This window comes from Ptychodera flava, chromosome 9, assembly GCF_041260155.1.
Source record: "Ptychodera flava strain L36383 chromosome 9, AS_Pfla_20210202, whole genome shotgun sequence".
Classification (NCBI taxonomy): Eukaryota; Metazoa; Hemichordata; class Enteropneusta; family Ptychoderidae; genus Ptychodera; species Ptychodera flava.
The window spans coordinates 19,069,617-19,090,866 of record NC_091936.1 but is presented as its reverse complement, the minus strand read 5'-3'; the positions used below and the strand labels follow the sequence as shown (position 1 = coordinate 19,090,866).

General features: G+C 36.2%; 1 protein-coding gene across 1 annotated transcript; it reads right to left on the bottom strand.

Annotated features, from left to right (window-relative positions):
* Window positions 1-1,256: 1,256 nt before the first annotated feature.
* LOC139140252 (insulin-induced gene 2 protein-like) lies at window positions 1,257-19,483 on the bottom strand. The gene is made up of 6 exons (XM_070709368.1): window positions 19,294-19,483; window positions 16,415-16,790; window positions 15,173-15,297; window positions 6,919-7,085; window positions 4,616-4,715; window positions 1,257-4,201 (listed from the first exon to the last, which is right to left on the bottom strand). Exons 2-6 carry the CDS (start codon window positions 16,608-16,610, stop codon window positions 4,163-4,165), a joined length of 627 nt encoding a protein of 208 aa, XP_070565469.1. The 5' UTR covers window positions 16,611-16,790; window positions 19,294-19,483; the 3' UTR covers window positions 1,257-4,162.
* Window positions 19,484-21,250: the final 1,767 nt, after the last annotated feature.

The following is a 21,250-nucleotide window of genomic DNA, read 5'->3' as shown; positions in this document are numbered from 1 at the left end:
TCAACCACTGCATCTACCTGTACACCAAATACTGAGATGGTAGTTTTGGCGGTATGGGAGCTTTTGCGTGTGACAGACATACATCCGCACATACATACCCACAGACATACAGACGCCACCAACTCACCATATAAGCTCTTTTTGGTATTTATATACATACCAAATATGAGCTAAAAACAAATTGAAAACACCTCTCAGATTGCACAATTGCAAACATCCATTTCTCAAGCTTTTCCATGCAAGATAGGGGACACTCCCCTCTGACACTTCCCCCTCAGCCTCTCACGTGTTCTCCCCCTGTACTTCCAAATTTTGCCCAGTCAGATATTGTAGTGGAAACTCTGTCATGATACCCATCTAAATTAAACAATACTATATGATTGAATACTGGTAATAGCGTGAGGTTTTACGTCTATATTTTGTTGTGACTTAATTTCATTTTGTTGGTTTCACGTTTTTAAACCGTCGTGAGATAACATGATAATCTAGCAGGGCACACCAGGATTTGAAAGGTCTTTACTACTTTTGTCAATTTTTGCAAACAGACGTATTGATATTTAACTTTTCTAAGGGGGAGTCAGTCAAAATTTGTGTCAGGGGGTTACTCAAAAGTCATCGTGGTTTTTAGGGGGTTACACAAAATTTCAGATTCAAATGAAATTCCTCCACCCTCCCCCCCCCCCCCGGCCGTAAATGACAGCTCCCTTAATACCTGCATTGAGCAGTTCTCACACTACTTTTACATAAATAGGTACTCACAAACCAGTACAGGCAATGACAAGTCTCTATATACTTGACCTTTTGAGCGCCAAAGTCAATGACTGTCACCTATACAAAATATACCCCAGTCAATTTTTTCCATATTTTTGCCAATATTTTGATAAAAAACTGTAGCCAATGAAATGTGATGTCCACTTTGTCCAAAATTATCAAAACAATTACAGAAAAATTCATAAAAAATACATGTAGTAAAATGTTGCATTAAGATTTTTGTGGAGAAAAAAATACCAAAGGGTTAAGCAATGCTAGACAAACTATGATGCCCTTGAATAAAAGTGTCAAGAATCACACACAAGAAGTCATTTAATACTACAGCCGTTCTGAAACTCATCCTCCATCGCCCTTTTCTTTTTTTTTTTGTATCCTAGTGACATTTATACTATTTATTTCCCGTCTGTGCACTTCAATACATACAAATCTCATACTTCATCATCCTTGCTACAACAGAACAATAACCACAATATTTATCATTGAAGTGAGAGAAAAAAACGGGACATTTTAATATATCTCATTCTCAGAGACATTGAACAATATTTACACATTCTTGTAAAAATTAATGCACAGAAAACACTCGTCATCATTTTTTGATTTGCATTCCCACCTAAATGATGGCCACACAAAACTGAATAGACTTTTAAAAATTGTGCGATGTTCATGGCACTCTGAAACATTCAATATGTTGACTGAAGTGTAAACTGTGAACTTGGTATGAGGCAGTATCATACAACTTTGGGTGGCCATCTTGTCATGTACATGCAATGGGGCTTCTTCACTAACCAATAGGGTAATGAAAACAATATTTAAATCATCCAGCTGGGTTGATGTTCACACACACAGCCAATGAGAGTTACTGTCTCATGTTCAAAAGCAATAGCAGTTTAAAAAGCTTACATAACAGTGAGTCAACACTCTGAAAACATCCCTTCATTTACAATAGCCTCCTTTGAACACTGCAATTAATCCAAAAACTCTGTATTAACCCATCTGGTAAAATTTTAAAATAAGCCTCATTTTAGAAAAGTGGCCTCCTTCGTATTTGGCGTCATGGACTGTGATATTCAATTGTAATGCTGAGTCGTGGACTGTAATGTATGGATGCTTGGTTTGCAATGATTTCTTGGCGTATTAAAAGCCTGGCAAGACTAAATCATATGCAAATGGCAGGCAATTATAGACTCCCAAGATGCACTACAATGAAATTCATCTGTGGTCATCCATCTTGTCCACCAACCTTAAAAATTCTAGTAGAAGCAATTCCGCTCAACCAAATCCAGGTAGTGAGGGTTAAAATTATGATCAGACAGTTACTCATTTTTAATCAATATTTTGGGAAATTCATGTAAAACTTAAATATTTTGTCATTCTATAACTTTTTCAGAGCGGAAGACACTTTTGAGAGGGAAACATACAGGACACTGTTGTCAAATTTCCGGTTCCAGAAAATATATCATTTCACAATCTGTTTGATATCATGGTCTAGAAAATAATCTGGAACCAAATGTCTATCGTACCTTTTATGTACAGAACTCTGGAGGGGTTAACTATCACTACTTAAAAACAAGAGAAAACATTTGAAGGTTTGTCACTTAAAACTAAAAACTTGCATCATGAAACAAAAAAAATTGAGTAAAACACAAACAATCCATCACGAGCTTCGGTACCCCTGAATTTTTTTTTCAAGGACATTTTGAAATTTTCAGGAGTGATATCCGACTCACAGATGACAAAGCCGTCAGTTACCAACCAGTATATATTACAATTCAAATACTGCAGCATTTCTTCATCATCAACACGGAAAGTTGCAAATTTTGTGTTCAATGAAATTAAAAGACGGGAAGTCTAATCTAGGCCTTACTTGAGCAAACATGAAGAGAGATGTATCATGAGAAAACCTGAGTTGTAACCCCCTTCATACGGACTTTCCGTATAAAGTGATTGCAATATTTATGCAGCTTCATTTCTAGCAGCTGGGTGGATTTCTTCAGCAGTCAGCTCAGGTAACTTACTTTTTTCTTCTGAAATCTATGGAGATGCATAGTTTTACTTCTATGTATTGTAGTAATTATATTCTGAATCGGTCATTTACGATAGAATGCATTCAAAAAGATATTCCATACCTTGCTGACAATCTGACCAGCTTTAATGAAGCAATTTGTTTTCGGTGTCAAAAACATTAAAACTTACGATGTTCTAGATAATGGCTATAAAGCAAGTAAATATTACATCAGTTTCTCAACACTTCCCTTAATGCATATCACCCTGTCCTTGTAAACTGACAAAGTTGATTCAATGAGGCTAAAAATCAAAATGTACTGATGCTTTCAAAACCATGATGACACTCTAGTAGGGACCTATATGCCAAGGTATTATAAAGGGCAAATATGTTCATGCTATCAATTAACTGTTAACGTTTGTGCTATCAATTAAATGCATCTGAACAAAGGGTCTAACATGCAAGCAGTTTTCACATGAAGCCAAATGCTTCCTGGTTTGCAAGTCTGTACTGTGAGTTGACTTTTGCTTTCAGGCAAAGTTAGTAAGTGACTGGCTGGGGTTGCCCGATTCCTGAAGTGGACACCACCATAAGACATTATGTACAGTAGTATGGGTAGTACTGAAAATATCACGGGGAGAAAATGTTGATGGCTATGCTTTCATATCAGAAAATTGTGCAAGATTGGTCTTGCCCTGCCACAGTTTGTCAACCTAAGCAGACAACCATCACTGAAGTGTCATGGATGCTTGGGGCAACTAAATCTGATTTGTGTTTGCCACGGACTGCCTTAAAAGAGCAATTTCCCACACTGGCGACTGCAGGGGTATCATTTACAGGCTTTCAAAATTTTGCAAGGACTGTTTGTGACAGCTGACCACTTATCATTTGAACACCTGTTGCTTTGTCGATAGGTTGTGTCTTTTTTTAGCACATGCTAAAGATAGGCACCACACCTTTCAAAGTCTAGGCACCTGCCCATCTCGCCATACCTCTACTGCAGACTTAGCGGAACACCAAATATTAAAATCTGAATTTCCAGCCCAAGACATTTGAACAAGATCACAAGAAGGAATAGCTTCTTTTACCAGGTTTTTTCAAAAGCAAAATCAGCATAATGTACTCATAGATTTGGGTATTGGCAGTTCTTCCTTCTGTACAGCTTTGAAGTTCATTGTCATAACTCTAATAAAATCACCCTGGATTTGTAGTAGATTTGCACTTCAACACTACGTTAGCTGAATGATACAGTAGACAGATTCCAAAAAACAGATGGCATGTGTATTTGCAAATTCCACATCTGAATGAGATCACACGCTTGCAATGTTTACTGGGCAAGGCACTCAAGAAAATCACATGTACTCCATAATCACTTGCATTGAACAGCTTCTAATCCATGTGTTCCTTGATGTAATCATCGTTATCCAACTGAAATCAAAATCAGAAAGATCAAAATAAGTTTTACATCTTTATGACAAAGAAATCTGATGAGAAAATACCCTAAAATTTGAGACAGAAGAACTTACTGCAGGAAATTCACTCATAAACTACACAGTTGAGATAAGCTTTCCAATTACAATGCACCATATTTTTTCACTTATGTGAAAAATATGTTTTGGAAACAGATGTTGGGCCATATGGCCATCTCTGTTTAGTTGCTTGTGTCTTCTCTGGAGAACATATTTCTAATAAACTAGACACTAACAGTATAAAAACCTGAAAAAAATAGTACAATGTTTATACTGCAAGGTAAGTGGGGTAAAGGGGACACACAAATAAAATTGTGAAAACAATATGTTTTGTTCTTCATAGGGTTGAAAATATAAGTGTCATGGCTCTTACCACTGCAAGCTGCCGTCCTATATTGCCTATTGTAACACCTCCTGAGAAAAATATACACGGCAACCACGAACGGACATAGAGGAAATCTGGTTCAGTGTACCTATTGAAGAAAGAACACAAAGGATATTGTTGCTATTTTGCAAACATGTCATAGTAATATTATAAGAATACTGGATGAAATTTATCAGTGTTATTGAACACCTTGATCGATGTGAATGCAATTTCATTAGGTTAATGGAAATGTAAACTCAAGCACAGGACACAAAGAAGCCACAACAGTGGTCTTCAATTTTTTTATCAACATAGAATGAAGGAACGCATGGAAGCTTCCTAACATCTCCATTTCAAAAGGAAAAATATTACTTCACCATTTAAGAAATTATTGGCATTGTGTTCGTAATGAACAAAATGAAAGTGGCAAGCTTTATTTGGAATGTTTCCAACAGTTGGCTTCCCTTTATTGCTTTGCTGTTCACTGACTGTATTGCATACTACCCTGGGAATTTCAAAAATACAGGTACACTGCCCTAAGCTTCCAACGAATAATTAATTGGCAAATCGCTTTTGGAATAGTACCATTAGGATGCTGTTTTTCAAGAACACTAACCCTTTTAGTTGAAATTTGTTATGACAGTGCAATATGGGAGTCTATAATATTATCTGAATACACAAAAATTAAAATACTGAGTCAATGAAAGCAAAAACCTGAACTGTATTTAATCAATATTACTGTTTCTTTGCACAACTCAACATTTTCATGGCCATTGGTTTGCCAAGGTATAAAGGATATTGGAGAACTTTCACCTTGAACTTGTGAACTTCTAAGCATCAACCTTCTAGAGCACATGAATATATTTTTCAGTTCTTTGACTCTGTAGTTGACCAATTTATTAGTTTGGTTAAAACTGACAAACAAATTTGAATGCAGAGAATACACCCTCAAATATATGAATTAATAAAGATATTCTGTTCTCATTGCCAGTGAAACCCCATATTTTCAAAGACTGCCTATCAGAAAAAGATGTTTCAAGGAACAAGTTGCCTGGGGCAAATGTTTTCTATTAGGAAATCCCAGTGGAAAGCTACATGCACTATAAATACCCGGCAGAACCCAGCAGATTGCAAAATTTGCAGATAATACAACTACTCTACTTATATGTAAAATTTACACAAATTACAGGCTTTTTATCCTTAGGTATTCAAATTATTAATATATATTTAGAGTATGGAAGTCTATGAATAAATTAGTTTTAAAGAGACGAAAACTGCAGATCAAATACCAGTATTAATTTTGTGAGTATGCAACTTTTAGTAACTTGATGTTTACCAACTGCACTACAAAAACAACAAATATTATTTTTGATTCAGTGAGTCACCATATGCAACGAAGTGTTTTTGATAATTTTTGAGCTCTACAAAAACACACTCTAGATACATGTACACTCTACTGGTCTTACAATGAACATGTATGGTGTGATCTATCCCATATCCATATATGGAAATACACTTGGCATTTACCTTGAACTACCACGATCAATGACCTTGTCATTGAGGTCATTCTAAGAATCAATACCGCAGAGTTTGCACTTTAAACTTATCCTTTTATTAACCCTTTTCCAGTCAAACTTTGTTTCCCCGTCTGCTGAGTCTGTAAAAAGTGGTATTGAGCCAAAACCTAGAGTATTTTCATCAACTTGGTTGGTATGTTAATGGCAGCTTTAGTCTGTGCAAATCATGTTAACATTATTTCTTTTCACCGACCTTCGAGTGTTCAATTTTTTGTTCAAATGCACTACATAGGACGCATTGTGTTTCACTAGTTTTAATCAACTTGACCTGATGGTGAAATATAAACTTGGAAAGATAAGGGTTAAGTTGGCGTGTATCCTTTTCTTCTAAAACCTCGATTAGGTTCTCCATCAAACTAAATTTAAGATGAAGCACTACTTGTCATGAGTTACCTAAACACCAGAATGTAACAGCAAGGGCTTTCCCTGACACATTTCAGTAAACTGGTAATCCCAAAACTGAATGCCTTGTCATTGATAGAATACTTTACCATTTTCTCTTTACTAAGCAATGAAACAACAATAATTTGATCACTATTCACTGCAAACATGTGACATCGAAGTACTGTATTTGCAGATTTTGAGGCCTTTTCAAAAAATATTTCCAAAATCAGTGGAGCAGAAAGGTTTGTACAGGGTAATAATTCTGTATTTTACTGAGAGTCACTGGTAGCCATTTGACTGGAATTTTGGCAGGATATGTTCAATGGAGAGGCAACTGAATGTAAAACTTACATGTATACACCATTGTAAACTAGAAGCTGTGTCACAAAAGTGGCCAACACAGCGACACCAATGCCGAGACCGAATCCACTGCGCGATCTGTCAAAGAGCCACCAGAGTCCAATGGACATCGCTGCTAGGGTTAGTGAAAACTGTAAATTATTTGCAAAGTCAATTTTCTGGAAACAGCGTGTCAAGGAGTAATAGGTAATACTGATGAATGTGATTGGCTTGTTACTTGTGTATTATTTTATCTATGGCAGTTGTTCATTTTTGTCATTTTTTTATGATTTTGTCTCCAGCAGTTGTTCATTTTTGTAATTTGTGTATTATTTTGTTTATAACATCTGCTCATTTGTCTTTCGTTCTTTTTTTGTTGCAAAACTGTGGGATGGTGAAAATTTACACACATTAATCCAAAATGGCTTAACCCCAACAAAAACGCAAATGGGTTTTTTTCATCTTGCTATTTTCATTATCCACTGTCCCTGTATATTGTCACCCTCCCTTCAGCAAGTTTTATGTATGGCAAAAGATATGCCAGACCACTTCCAGTCAAAATTGCCAAAAATAATGTCAAAGCAAGAGACTTTCTCTCATTAATGCATCAACATGTATTACAGTACAATGGTTCACACACGCGCAGCAGAAAATTTTGGGTGGTTTTCATTCAGTTTTCAGTCTTTTAGGTGTAATAAGTTGGTATTTCCACATATGTTACGAGACAACTGCACTGTTCTCTTATAAACAAGTCATCGTTGATGACACAGTCCCCACTTGTTAATGGGAACTTTGATTACAAATCCTCAGAGAGGATAGAGTCCTCTTCATTAATTAGGTCTGTGATAAAAATACTTTGATAAAGATTAGTCCAGTCAATTTAGGGTTTAACCTAGGACTAATTGCAACAGAAATTATTTCTTCACCATGACCTTTGGAAAGGTGTCACTAATGACATATTAAAAGTATAGGAAAATATAAGGGGTGCAAATTGGTTAAATTTGCATATATTCAAATTAGCTATATATCGCCTTTAAAATGACTGCTATACTCACATTTTGGACATGTAAACTGAATTCAAGTGACTTTTTTCATTGCAACACAATTTAGTAAGGTTCAACACGTTATTTTCTAAATGTCTTGAACAATAAAGATTATGCAAATTAAGTATTTGCATATATTCGCAGTTTTTCCACTATTTCAGACAAAATGAATGTTTAAGCTCATATTTAAACAATTTTTTCTCAATGAAATTGTTAAGGTTTTGCAAGAATTACCTAAAACAAATGAGGTTGACCTAATTTGCATGCTAATTATTTTAATACAAAAGGCCTAATTTGCATAATTGACACAAACGGTCTTCTGAATACAATAAGACTACAATAGCTTCCATTGGCATTTTCTGGTTATTCAGAAATGCAATGAATAAAGAGAAGAGTTTCAGGGCATTACTGTTTAAATAAAGGGAATCAGAATTCTTTCTTTGGATATTCTTCTTTCTTTTACGACGATAAGGTTATTCATAAAAAATTATTGGACGTGTTCAATAATTTGACATCAATTATCATGTTCAGTCATTTTATCCTACAACATGTTCGATTGCAGTAAAATTTTTGAAGGAATATTTTATGCTTTTGGTCACTATCTTCAATGACGATGGAAATATTCAGTTACTAATAAATGGTTCCCCACACCTAACAGTTGTGCCTGTGAATCATCTTTCTCATTATTAAACTATCATTAGTATAAATACGAACATCATTTGAATCACCATGATGGTAGTGGTGATGACAATTATTATGATGGTCATTATCATATCAAAATTTCTTCCTCTTCCTCTCTGTTTACATCTTCCTCTTGGTGGTTCATTTGTTTACAGCCAGAATCCTTTCGTTGACAACAGAAAGTCTAGATTTTGCTTTCTGCCGGGGTTATTCATGCTGCTGCAGTTCATGGTAGAACCCATAAGTATGGGGAAGGGCAACTCAATGAAAAGATGTGAAGCATAGGATGATATAATTGTACTGCGTATCATATCAGATCTTAGATGTGCAAGTATCACTCATGGGGCTGTTATGTAATGGACTTCCCATTTACAGATTATTATACTTTTGTATTATCACCAATAAGATCGATCACTCAAGGAATTGAGAGTCTGGCCAATCTAAGGTGAGACTTCCATAAGGTTCAAAATACAGGATAACCAATTTTATGATAATTTGATGTCCAAATTTGATATCCTAATTGATAAACTCGTTAACGGCAGCTTCTGTGATGCAAATCCCTTCACATTTTGGTTTTCTTGTTTCACGGTCATGAAAATTTGAAAGAGCAGCTAGAAAATGTAACATTATGAAAAGTATCTAGATTTGCATTTACCAGTGATTTACAGTGATTTAGATTATCATGATTCAGTCAACAGATTTTTTTCAGTTTTTCCTCAAATGCTATGGCTGTGTACGGTAAGATTAAACTGGAAATCTCTCTCTTCAGTCCATTATATGACTTTAAATTAATTTTCAATTGTTGTCTTTAAGAAATTTCAAAATTTTGAGAAATGCAGTGTCCTTTGATTATTGTAATGTCTTTCAGCTGATAAAGGAACAGTTTCCTTATCCATATTTCATGATAATTGGCAATATAGTATAACAATTGTACCTCTACATCATCATGATCATTATAATTTATTTATCATTATTATCATAAATTTCTGTATGTGGCATGAACAGGCAAGTTGCACACAGTCAAAAGTATATCTGATTTACCAGTGACCACACAACCTGGTCTTTAATTATATTTTACCAACACTTAATCTATATTAGTAATACGGGGTAAGGGTGAAAATAAAAGAAAATAGAGCTGAAACAAAAATTTTCTTCAGCCTCGCTTAGTACAAAGTGTTGGTTATTTGGCCAAGCATTTTGGTATGCATTAAGAAAATCCAAACCTTCCAGTAAGTTGCCAATGTTATTGACATTATGCAAATTCTCTAGATAATTGAAATGAACTATACGAATAAATCATTGTTTATTTTTACAGGGCTTTTCATTCTGTAGGCCCTATTTGTATATAATCATTACAATGAGTTAAAATACACAGAAAATAAATAACCACGTCAATTTCTTTGTACTGAGCAAAATGTTCAAAAAGTTATAAAATGGACATCTTTCGATAGGAAGAATTTAAAGTATAAAATAACTTAAACAAGTAGTGTCTCTTAATGTAACTTCATTTTACTGATAACATAATTAATTAAAATAAGTTGACGTCAATTTGAAAAATTAAAGAAAATTATTTTTATGGTCATCATATAGGATTTATGCACATGAGGAATCGCTCAAAATTAGGTAAAATATATTTGGCAATGTTAGTAAAAACTTCCAATCTCTCTTTACGATATTGTAAAACATTTCAAGTTTCAATTATTACATTTAATACAGTGTAGGCATTTCCTATAAAATCTTTTAAAATTAGCCCTTTGTACAACGTAGATTGTATTAGACTTTGAATATACCTTTCTTGGACCTTTTAAGTATTTAAGGTGAAGAAATAATTCATATTCCAATTAGAAAAAGGAAGTGACATGGTTGACTTATCGGACAAATGCAAATAATAATTTTTTTTATCGCTGTAAGATATATTTGAAAACATTCCCTGAACTAAAAACAAAAAATGATGTTACATAGTCATTACAATGTCAGCTTATCTCTTAAATCACTTTCGTAAATAGATTATCAGCACCAGGTTTGTATAGCATCTATGACCCATTTAGCATTTGGGTAAATTAGCTGTCTTATGCACAACTTCATTAAATGCACTTTTCGCGATCCCCGGGATCGCCTTTGTTCTAGTCTGTAAGAGAATGATTGAGGTGTAATAGCCTTTTGTTTTCCATTGAAATTGTAATCTGGTGGGTAAATTTTCTGATGAGAAAATCTGGTGCCAACACAGCCTTTAAACTTGCGATATGTAACTTCCATGACCCTACTAAAATTTAGTTCTAATGATCTCCGTTGTTTTTTAACATTATACATAGTCATTTATACTATAGGTCAAAACAGGGAAAAGTAAAGTGATAGGAGGGGCACATTGCAGTTATGTAAAATGAGGAGTCTTAAGGTGAAGTACTACGAATTACGTCAAAATTAGGTTGTGGTGTCATTTTCTTGAAACTTTGCACAAATATTCTTGGACGTTTTGCAAATGCAAAAATGAAATAAAAAATGGGGGTCACCACGCTCGTTTCCACGGAAACGGACGTTAAAGTGGCGTCGTTAGAAATAAATAAAAATGATATAATTCACTTAAACTAAAGAAAGCAATTATAAAACGCTTAGCAAATGAGTTAATTTTAATAAATACCAAGACTTAAGATCCATATCTATCGAATGTATAATGTTCATGATGTTTGTAAAGAAATTTTAACATAAGTATCGATTACAAAATGACGATATCAAAATTAAATCATTACATAATTTTCGAACTTTCTTCCTGTCGCTTTGACTGGTGTCATTTTGACCAAACTTGGCGAATAAAATCCTGACATAATATCATTTAGTTTACACTTTTAATAAAAGGGTGTCACCACGCTATTTTTTGCAATATCTCCAGGTGAATGGGTAATATGCGCCATGTAAATGGGAGAGAAATGTTAATTTTTCGCTCATATTTAATAAAAACCAGCTTCCTAGGGGTCAAAATATGACAAGGTTATAGGTCACATGTAGTTCTGAGAGACTGGGTCAAAAAATTAGGTAAAAGCGCAATTTCAACAATGACAGGTGGTGTTAAATACATGCGCTTCAAAATAACCCATTTGCGGCAGGCTGGAGTTAAATCTGCGCAGAAAAGTTCTAAACCGCGTGCGCGTCCGAATTCGTCGCACTTTACCTTAAACGATTTTATGCATTGCCTACAAACACAAAAAGTACATTAAATAATCAAATTGCTTGAATTAAATATCAATTTGCTGAATATATTTTTAAGAAATATATTAACAGCAACGATTTTGTTCCCTTTTCTAAGTTTTATATAATTATGCACTGTCTTCCCTCTTAATAGTCATTTTGTTTGTCATTCTCTACATTCAATACAGAGTCGAAACAAAAACTACTTGTTGTGTAGATTAAATATAATTTTTAAGTGAAATGCAGTGGCAGCTATACTTGATTTAGGCAAATCAGGAATATTTCTCGGGCGATAAAATGTATTCAAAAATATTGTCTGGACAAAAATTAAGATAAATGCATACATTACTTGAACATGATGTCGCATTTTTCTTAATTCAATATGCATATTTCTTTTATCAGTGAATGTATTGGTCCCATTATCCATTTATATCTATACATATTAGGTAATGTTATACCTCTTAGATTGTATTGGATTTTTAGTATGTCATTCTAGGACCTCTCTAAAATACACAAAGAAAAATTAAATTCTATTGCTGTCAGAAGTAGCTTATATAGTTACTAATTAGGGACATACAAAGAAAAGTGAAGTGTTGTGGCGGCCATATTGGATTTATGCAAATGAAGAATATTCCTATGACGACAAAATATTTTAATCAACCTTGCCTTAATCAAACACAAGGCAAATAAGCCCAAAATCCGCATATATATCATGTTTAGCCGAATATTTTTAGTAGCAACATTCTATCAGCACCTAGTTAATAACCATAATCTTTTTACATATATGCAAATTAGGAATTAGGCATTGTTTACATTTCTAGATTGTACAAGGCTTTTTTGTATGTCGTTGTAGGACTTCTCTGAAATACACAGTGGATAAATAATTCTATTGCTGTCAGACGTAGCTTAAAAATAGTTATTAATTGGGAAAAATACAAAGAAAAGTGAAGGTTGTGGCGGCCATATTGGATTTATGCAAATTAGGAATATTTCTATGACGACTTGATATTTCCATCAACATAACCTAAACCAAAAACAAGGCAAATAAGCCAAAAACCTGCATAACATATCATGTGAAGCCAATTATTTTTAGCAGAAACATTCTGTCAGCACTAAGTTTGTACCCATAATCTTTTTACATCTATGCAAATTAGGAACTGTTTGCAATTCTAGATTGTACTCGGCTTTTAGTATGTTATTCTAGGACTTGTCTAAAATTCAATGTGAAAAAATTATTCTATTGCTGTCAGTAGTAGCTTAAAAATAGTTATTAATTCGAGAAAAACTAAGAAAAGTGAAGTGTTGTGGCGGCCATATTGGATTTATGCAAATGAGGAATATTTCTATGACGACAAAATATTTTCAATAACATTGCCTAGACCAAAAAGGAGGCAAATAAGCCAAAAAGCCTGTATCAAAATCATGTTTAGCCACATATTTTAAGTAGAAACCATCTATCAGCGACAATTTTATACCCATCAGCCCCCTTTACATTTATGCAAATTAGGCACTGTTGCACCCCTTAGATTTTATTATACTTTTAGTATGTTATTTCTAGGACCTTTCCAAAATGCATGGTGAAGAAATAATTTCTGTTGCAATTAGTCCTAGGTTGACCCCTTTTTTGGCGTAGATTGACTGGACTAAGATGGCGCTCAATGGCCAACAATGAGTTCCATGGTGATGAAAACATAAAACCAATGTAGGCCACCATCCTAAAGTTCATTAAATGAGTCAACTAGGAATTAATCATCAGGATGTTGCAAAACATTTTTGCATCCTATCATAACACTGATAGATTATCACTGGTACCATATTTTATAAAGTTTGATGCAGTGCTTCTGGACATTCACCCTAAAAACAAAAGTTCATCATGTAAATGCAAATTGGCAATTAATTTGATTTATTCGATCGTATCACAAAACAAATGGACGTGCATATGTATGACATATGTCAATGTCCTTATACCAACTTTGAATAAAATTGGTTGAGATATGCCTGAGTTATGCCTTCGTACATAAAAAATCGTAACAAAATGGCCGCACGGCAGCCATATTGGATCATATCACAAAAGCAATTGACGTGCATATCTATGACATTGGTCAATGTCCTTGTACCAACTTTGAATGAAATTGGTCGAAACATGTCTGAGTTAGGTCTCTGTACATGAAAAAATCGTAATAAAATGGCCGCATGGCAGCCATATTGGATCGTATCACAAAAGCAATTGACGTGCATATCTATGACATTGGTCTATGTCCTTGTACCAACTTTGAATGAAATCGGTTGAAACATGTCTGAATTAGGTCTCTGTACATGAAAAAATTGTAATAAAATGGCCGCATGGCAGCCATATTGGATTGTATCAGAAAACAAATCGACATGCATATGTATGACATAGGTTGATGTCCTTGTACCAACTTTGTACAAATCAGTTGAGATATGCCCGAGTTACGGCTTTGTACATGACAAAATCATAACAAAATGGCCGCACGGCAGCCATATTGGATAGTATCACAAAACAAATTGACGTGCATATCTATGACATTGGTCAATGTCCTTGTACCAACTTTGAATAAAATGGGTTGAAACATGTCTGAGTTTAATGGCTCCGTACATGAAAAAATCGTAATAAAATGGCCGCCTGGTGGCCATATTGGATCGTATCACGAAACAAATCAACGTGCATATGTATGACATAGGTCAATGTCCTTGTACCAACTTTGAATAAAATGGGTTGAAACATGTCTGAGTTATGGCTCTGTACATGAAAAAATCGTAATAAAATGGCCGCCTGGTGGCCATATTGGATCGTATCACAAAACAAATCAACGTGCATATGTATAACATAGGTCAATGTCCTTGTACCAACTTTAAATAAAATGGGTTGAAACATTTCTGAGTTATGGCTCTGTACATGAAAAAATCGTAATAAAATGGCCGCCTGGCGGCCATATTGGATCGTATCACAAATCAAATAAATGTGCATATGTATGACATATGAAGTAATCCTTGTACCAAGTTTGAATGAAATCGCTCCAGGCATCTCTGAGATATCTGCGTGAACGGACGGATGCACGGACGGACGGACGGACACACGCACGCACGCACGCACACACGCACGGACATGACCAAACCTATAAGTCCCCCCGGACGGTGTCCGTGGGGACTAAAAAATCTAAACTCCATTGAATATTCTATGTAACACAATCACACTGCAACACAAGGGCGAAGTGGGAGTTTGTACGCCAATTTGCATATTCAATACTCTTATTTCTAAAACAGATAAATTACTTTGGCAAAAGCCAAACAATTAATATAGCAGATGGTTCATCAGTATGTTTAACAAGAAAGGATACAGCGCTAGCATGGTTGATGCCGACAAAGACAGCCACACATCTCATCACGCCGGACCACTCCCTGTTGACTTTCCTTGGCTCACCCCATTTGTCATCAAGGCATGGGTAGAGTAGGCCAATTAAAGCTGCAATGATAATTAAAGACAATTTTTAAAAGTGCAAATATTCAGAAAAGAGTAATATACAACTGTTTCCAAGGAATCTAGCAGGACATCAGTCTCATGTGAAACTCACACACGATATTACAGTCCACCTAAACGTGGACTTTAACCCTGCCCACTAATACTTTAACCCATTACCTGCAAAGTTCGTATTTCACTGATGGTTAAAACTAGTGAAGCAACGCATGTCCCATATGGTGCATTTTAACAAAGACTTAAAGATTTGAAGATCCCTGAAGACAGAGATACTGTAAACATGATTTTTACAGACTAAAGCTGCTATGACACACCAAGCCAAGTGGGTGAAAATACATAAGGTTTTGGCTCAATACTGCTTTTTACAGACTTGGCATATGGGGAAATGATACTGTCTGGCAGGTAAAGGGTTAAATGTTCAAATGCAATTATTTTCTTGGTTTGTTGCCAGCAAATAATTGTAGGGTTTATTTCTACATGTTTGTTTAATGAAGTCACTATCTGAGAAGTTTGGAGAGAGAAAAATTGACAAGATGGTAATGAGAACAAAAAAACACTTTGATAGGTTCCATATTGAGGCAATACAACAGATGCATGGTAGTCAGGTCCTACCTGCAGTGCATGTACTATTTTTAGAACCATCCTATTGTTTCCAAAGATAGTGTGCCCAGGGCATCACAATGGGGATGTTTAGCACACGCAAATAAAATTCTTGTACTGAATTGATAGTTCTACTTGTTGAAGGAGCATATTAAAAGGGCTGATTTTCTTTCGATTATCAGTTTGTTTTGGCTTTTTAAAAACTTCCTTGCCCCCTTTCCAAAAGCACAGTTTCTCAACAAAAGCTATTTGCTGACTGACATAGCAATCCTTACTTTAAATAAGTAAACATGAATTAAGCGAAAATTTCCTGAATGTCATAAACTGCACAGTGTGCATGTCAATGTGAGTTACCTACACTACAGAAGTTCAATCTCAGGCATGTTTCTCCTCATAAAACGGTACCGCACAGAGCAGTGTAAAATTAAATTGCCGTTGTTTTCTTGACTCTATACATTGAAAACGCTGAAACATGGGCATAATAGTTCTGTTTCTACAGTCTTACCTGCAGCTGTGCCACAGCACGGCGGTACCCACCACGCTGATGAAAACACGCTGGCGAGTACCTCAGGGGGAAACAGTGTAACATTGCGCTGGACTTGCAGTAAGTTGAGCACCAAGGCAAAGAAGACTCCGACAGCAAACAGGACAACACCCCTGCCGATCATGTGCGTAGTTGCCTTACTTGGGAGCCTCACCATTGTAACTGTCTTTTTTTTTGGTTTGAAAGTATTGCACAATATTGATGAAGACAATTCTTAGGTATGATACGAGGAGGGTTCTTTCTTAGGAGACCAAGGAACTTTCACTTCCTTCTGTGATGCCTGGTATGTTTCATAATCACACACACGAGACCATCAAATCAAGCTGTACAAGAATTCCTGCAATGAAAAAAGAATGGTACCATTTGCAGAAATGAACAGAAATAGTATCTTATGATGGGTACATATTTGGACTCTATTTTTTATACTAATCAAGAAACTGTAGTTTCCATGTGTATCTTTCGATGTGTACTAACTACAGGCACATAAAAGGGCACATAGGATCATAAAACATGAACAGGACTGAGTTTTTTTGTAGTCAAATCACCTGTGATGAGATATGTTCGGTGGCACTAAACCTAGTTTGGTAGTCCTGCATACTTGACCATGTCTATGCATCCACAGAGGAGTGTGGAATGGTTTGACAGACCACCGGAATGGAAAATTCGCCTGTAACGGCAAATGCTTTTCAGACATGCACCTCCCGCTAGATTTCCCCTTACACCTGATGATAAACATGCATTTCACAATCTGTGTGTGTATGGGAAAGAGCAATTGGTCTGTTGACATGCGCATTCTGTAGTGCAAAGGTTCTCTCTCAATTCTGGTCAGAGTCTAACGGCAATGGAATCAAGTAAAATGACCTCGCTCAACTGCACTCTCCACACTTGCTGTGCCAATTAAGTAGATGCTTGGTTTCCAGCCCAGCATGAGTAGCTTATGCAAAGAATTCAGTAGCTGAATTCAGCTACATTACCAAGGTCTGCCAACTGCGCAGCTCAGCGCAGTTGAAGTTATATGATTCAATATTCATGACGTCAGCGCATGATTTAGATATAGAGTTATTAAGTTTAAACAAAACAGAAATTAGACAGAACTGCTGGAGGGAGGAATTCAGCAAAAAAATTCAGGAAATTTATGCGTAGTTGCAGAGATGGTATTGCCTTCACTGTCAAAAAAGCCTCATATGCAAATTTAATAATTACAGAGTCATGCTGGAAATATCAATTGTAGGAATTTACTATTTGGTGGCAAGTGATAATTTGGTCCATATCGTTTTTGTCATAAGGAGAATCAGTGACAAGAGGTCACAACTTCAAGCCATTTCAATACATCTAGAAAGTAACATCACCTAGACCAGTCACTCGGTACGTTATTTTATATATCTGTCAAATGTTAGTAGAAAAGTTCTATAACGTTGTTTATCCGCCTAACTTTGAGAGACTCTTGGGACATAATCTTCCATGAATTATAAGCTCATTGTTTCCTCATATGTGATGCTTCATGTAGAAAAGGCCTACATGATGGTACATCTCCAATGGATTTGCCTGTAACCTGTAGTTCACATGCTGATTCAAAAATATGGACTTTTTTATTACTGTCAACCTTGGTGCTGGATCCTGTAAGGGTGTGAGAAGCCGTGTTCTATGGTTTGACCTATTCATATTCAGCTGTTCATATTGCTTCTCACCACAACAATGGATCCATCCATAGCAAAAATGAGTCGTGTGTTGCATATACAACACTTTCCTGTTGTAAGAGACTGGCTCAAAAGAACCTACCCGCATAGACGTGTGTAGGTTTTTTCTATTGATACCTCACCAGTTTAACATCAATCTGACTAGTAACGACTATTTTCCAGTCAAAATTTTAGTTGATTTTCATTTCTTGTCACAATCACATAAATTTGGAGCTGTGTATGTCATCTTGGTAAGTGCGTGCATCAAAGTTTTGCATGCTCACTCATATTTTGCCACAGGTGAATCCATGGCGGTGGTGTGAGAAGCCATAAAACTGTCTGAATACAGAATATGGCTTCTCACGCAACACCAATGGACTCAGGGCTATGTCAACCTGAAGGCCTGTGCTGTACGTGACACAGTTATACTACACTAATATTTCATACTTGTGCACAAGAACACAACATCCCTCCAGCCTGCGACGTGGCGGTAGTTCACAAAGAGAATATGTCCCTATTACACGATATACAGGTGCCCGTTTGACGCTGATGACATGCAGGCCACGCACGTAGAGATCCACTGCGGCCCAATTCATGGGATCTGGCCAATCTAAAAGTGAAAGTACACCTTAACAACAACCTACACGATACCAATGCCATGGAGCCTGGGGGTAGCGTCTGTCTAATTTATAGGAAATTACACAAATCCAAATGGTGTATTGGGGTTTTTCGGCTGCTAGACTTGAAAACTGAAAATGACGCAGGCATACTTTTAAAGAACACAGCGGTGAGCCTCTGACCAAGTAACGAGCAGTGTAGCTACTGAACGCTTTTAGTGGACTGCGAGCGCGCGGTACAGACACCACTGGCACTGCACACGCAACCGATCAACCGTGCGTTACGCATCTTATTTTCATACGATCACAGACCGTCGTCAGTTCACTTTCAGACATGAACATGACGACCGCTAAAAACGTCTTCATGGTGTAATTCAGTTCAAGGCCCCAACTATACACAAGACATGCAAGATGGAGACAGACATGTTCATTGTTGTGAACTGAAAAAAAGATGCGTCAGTGCTGTCACGATGGCTCGTCGAAGATTGAATCATGAGAATTTGTCCATTGAGTGCCGCAAAAATACAAGTTCTGATAATTTCCTTACCTCCACTACTATGTATTCTTCCTCCGAACGAATGATACTCAATCTCTTATTAACTCCCGTTGGAAGAAAATGCTATGGATGGGCACGAAGCAGCTGTAATTCGTCAGATTCAAAAAAGACGTGCGATTGTTTTGCTTCTGTTCTGTCTACTAATACAATAATCTATAACACGGCGGAAGTGAGAGACTGCGCACGCGTAGGACGTGAGGTGATGGCAGTCGACCAATCAGTATACATATATCAACCCGTCGGATGACATCGCCTGATGTTTAAAACCGGTCACATGCTTTGTGAAGGTCACACTGTTGTTTACACGTACGGTCATGTCAGGGTCTCTGAACAGGTGATTTTGGAAAACAAACCGTTTAAAGTGAACGGAGCGAAATGTTTAAATACCTTCATAGTGGATTTCATTATTTTCCCTTTTCCTGAAATATCGTTGCTATTGTCTTTCTGCTGATGAAAGTTTAACCCTGTATTGTCTCAAATGCTGGCACGAAATTCATACTAATCATAGGGTCATTGCCGGTCAACCTGAATAATACGTCGCGAGCTGGCCACAATAGTGTACATGTACTTTTATTGCAAAAATGAAAATAACAAGAGAAATTTGATGCCAATATTAAATCTGGAACAAATATTACAAAACATTTCTGCATTGCTGATTTCCCGTATGTAATGTTAATGTAACTTTCGGTTAAAACAATGTAAAATTATCTGGGAAAATTATGCATAGTAATTGGCATGCAAACGCGTGGGGGATCATCATTGTACGCCAAAGACTTGCACCAAACCAAAGAGCGCTTAAAGCATAGCGCCAACTGTGGTGAGCTCTACTTATACGTTTGTTTTCATGATAATATCCTGCTTTTTGTGAGTATCGGTATACGAACTGTTTTGCTTTCATGGCCATAGTCATTCCGAGTTTGTTTGAAGTTCATACGGGAACGGTTGGCCCTTGCCTACATTGCTACAAGTCCGTGAATTCAAAGCATTGAGACTTTACTAGTAATAACACACAAAATAATGCAAAACTCTGGAGCAAAGCTATGGCGCAACTTTCCCCACCCATTTTATATGGTGGGCCATGGGGAAGCCCACCTTTCCCCACCGCACAAAATCACCGGGGAAAGTTGGGACGAATATACATGTATATTCGTCCCAGGTGAAAGTTACAGGCTACGGAACTGCAGCAAGTCAAGTCATGAAATACACATAGCAACAGAGTTAGTAGAGACTGCGCGACCGAGCATCGTGAAACACACATGTAATGCTTTCGGATGTGTGTGAAATTTTGAAATATGATATTCAACATGGATTAATTTGTCATAAAGCTTTCCTTGCCAAAAGCCTTTACTTTGATATTTGTCGACCGATTATCTGTTAGTTTTCTTCAAAGGCCTTATAATAACATACACTGTACGCCTCTCTTTATGTTACCAATATCGAAAATCCGAATACGGCTGTCAGGGAAACATTTTGTTTTGAGTGTTTGTATACGGATGATCCTATATCTTCTAAAAAGTTGAACCAGGTAGCACTTTCGAATTCAGCAGAAACTGTTTAGTTGGACTGATGGACTATACAGGTTGCATACGACCAGATCTTTGAAATTGGCGGTATATGTAGATGCATTAAGTTTTCATCTCATGCATACCATTTTTTCCAAATTTACACTTTTCGGCCCACTTTCATGTGAATAAAAACATAGCGTAGAGATAGACTAAAGTAATCTATGAGGGGAGATACTACAGAACGGAAACAAGTGATACGCAACTTGTTCTGCAAGTATGTAAATTACGCACACTTATATGATTCTAGTCAACTACGCTTTAATAATGGAATTTTTTAAAAGCTGTATCCTTTCTTTCCTGACACTTTCCATGCGGCTAAGTGCAGTAAATGTGAGAAAAGAGTACCAATGGCACTTCCCACTATAAACATCTTACCATTTTTC

Excerpts from the sequence above, each read along its gene's own strand:
- LOC139140252 (XM_070709368.1), bottom strand. The coding sequence starts at position 16,610 with ATGGTGAGGCTCCCAAGTAAGGCAACTACGCACATGATCGGCAGGGGT. Across the intron at positions 15,298-16,414 it reads GTGCTGTGGCACAGCTGCAG|CTTTAATTGGCCTACTCTAC; the intron begins GTAAGACTGTAG and ends TTATCATTGCAG. Across the intron at positions 7,086-15,172 it reads GCATCAACCATGCTAGCGCT|AAAATTGACTTTGCAAATAA; the intron begins GTATCCTTTCTT and ends CGCTGTTTCCAG.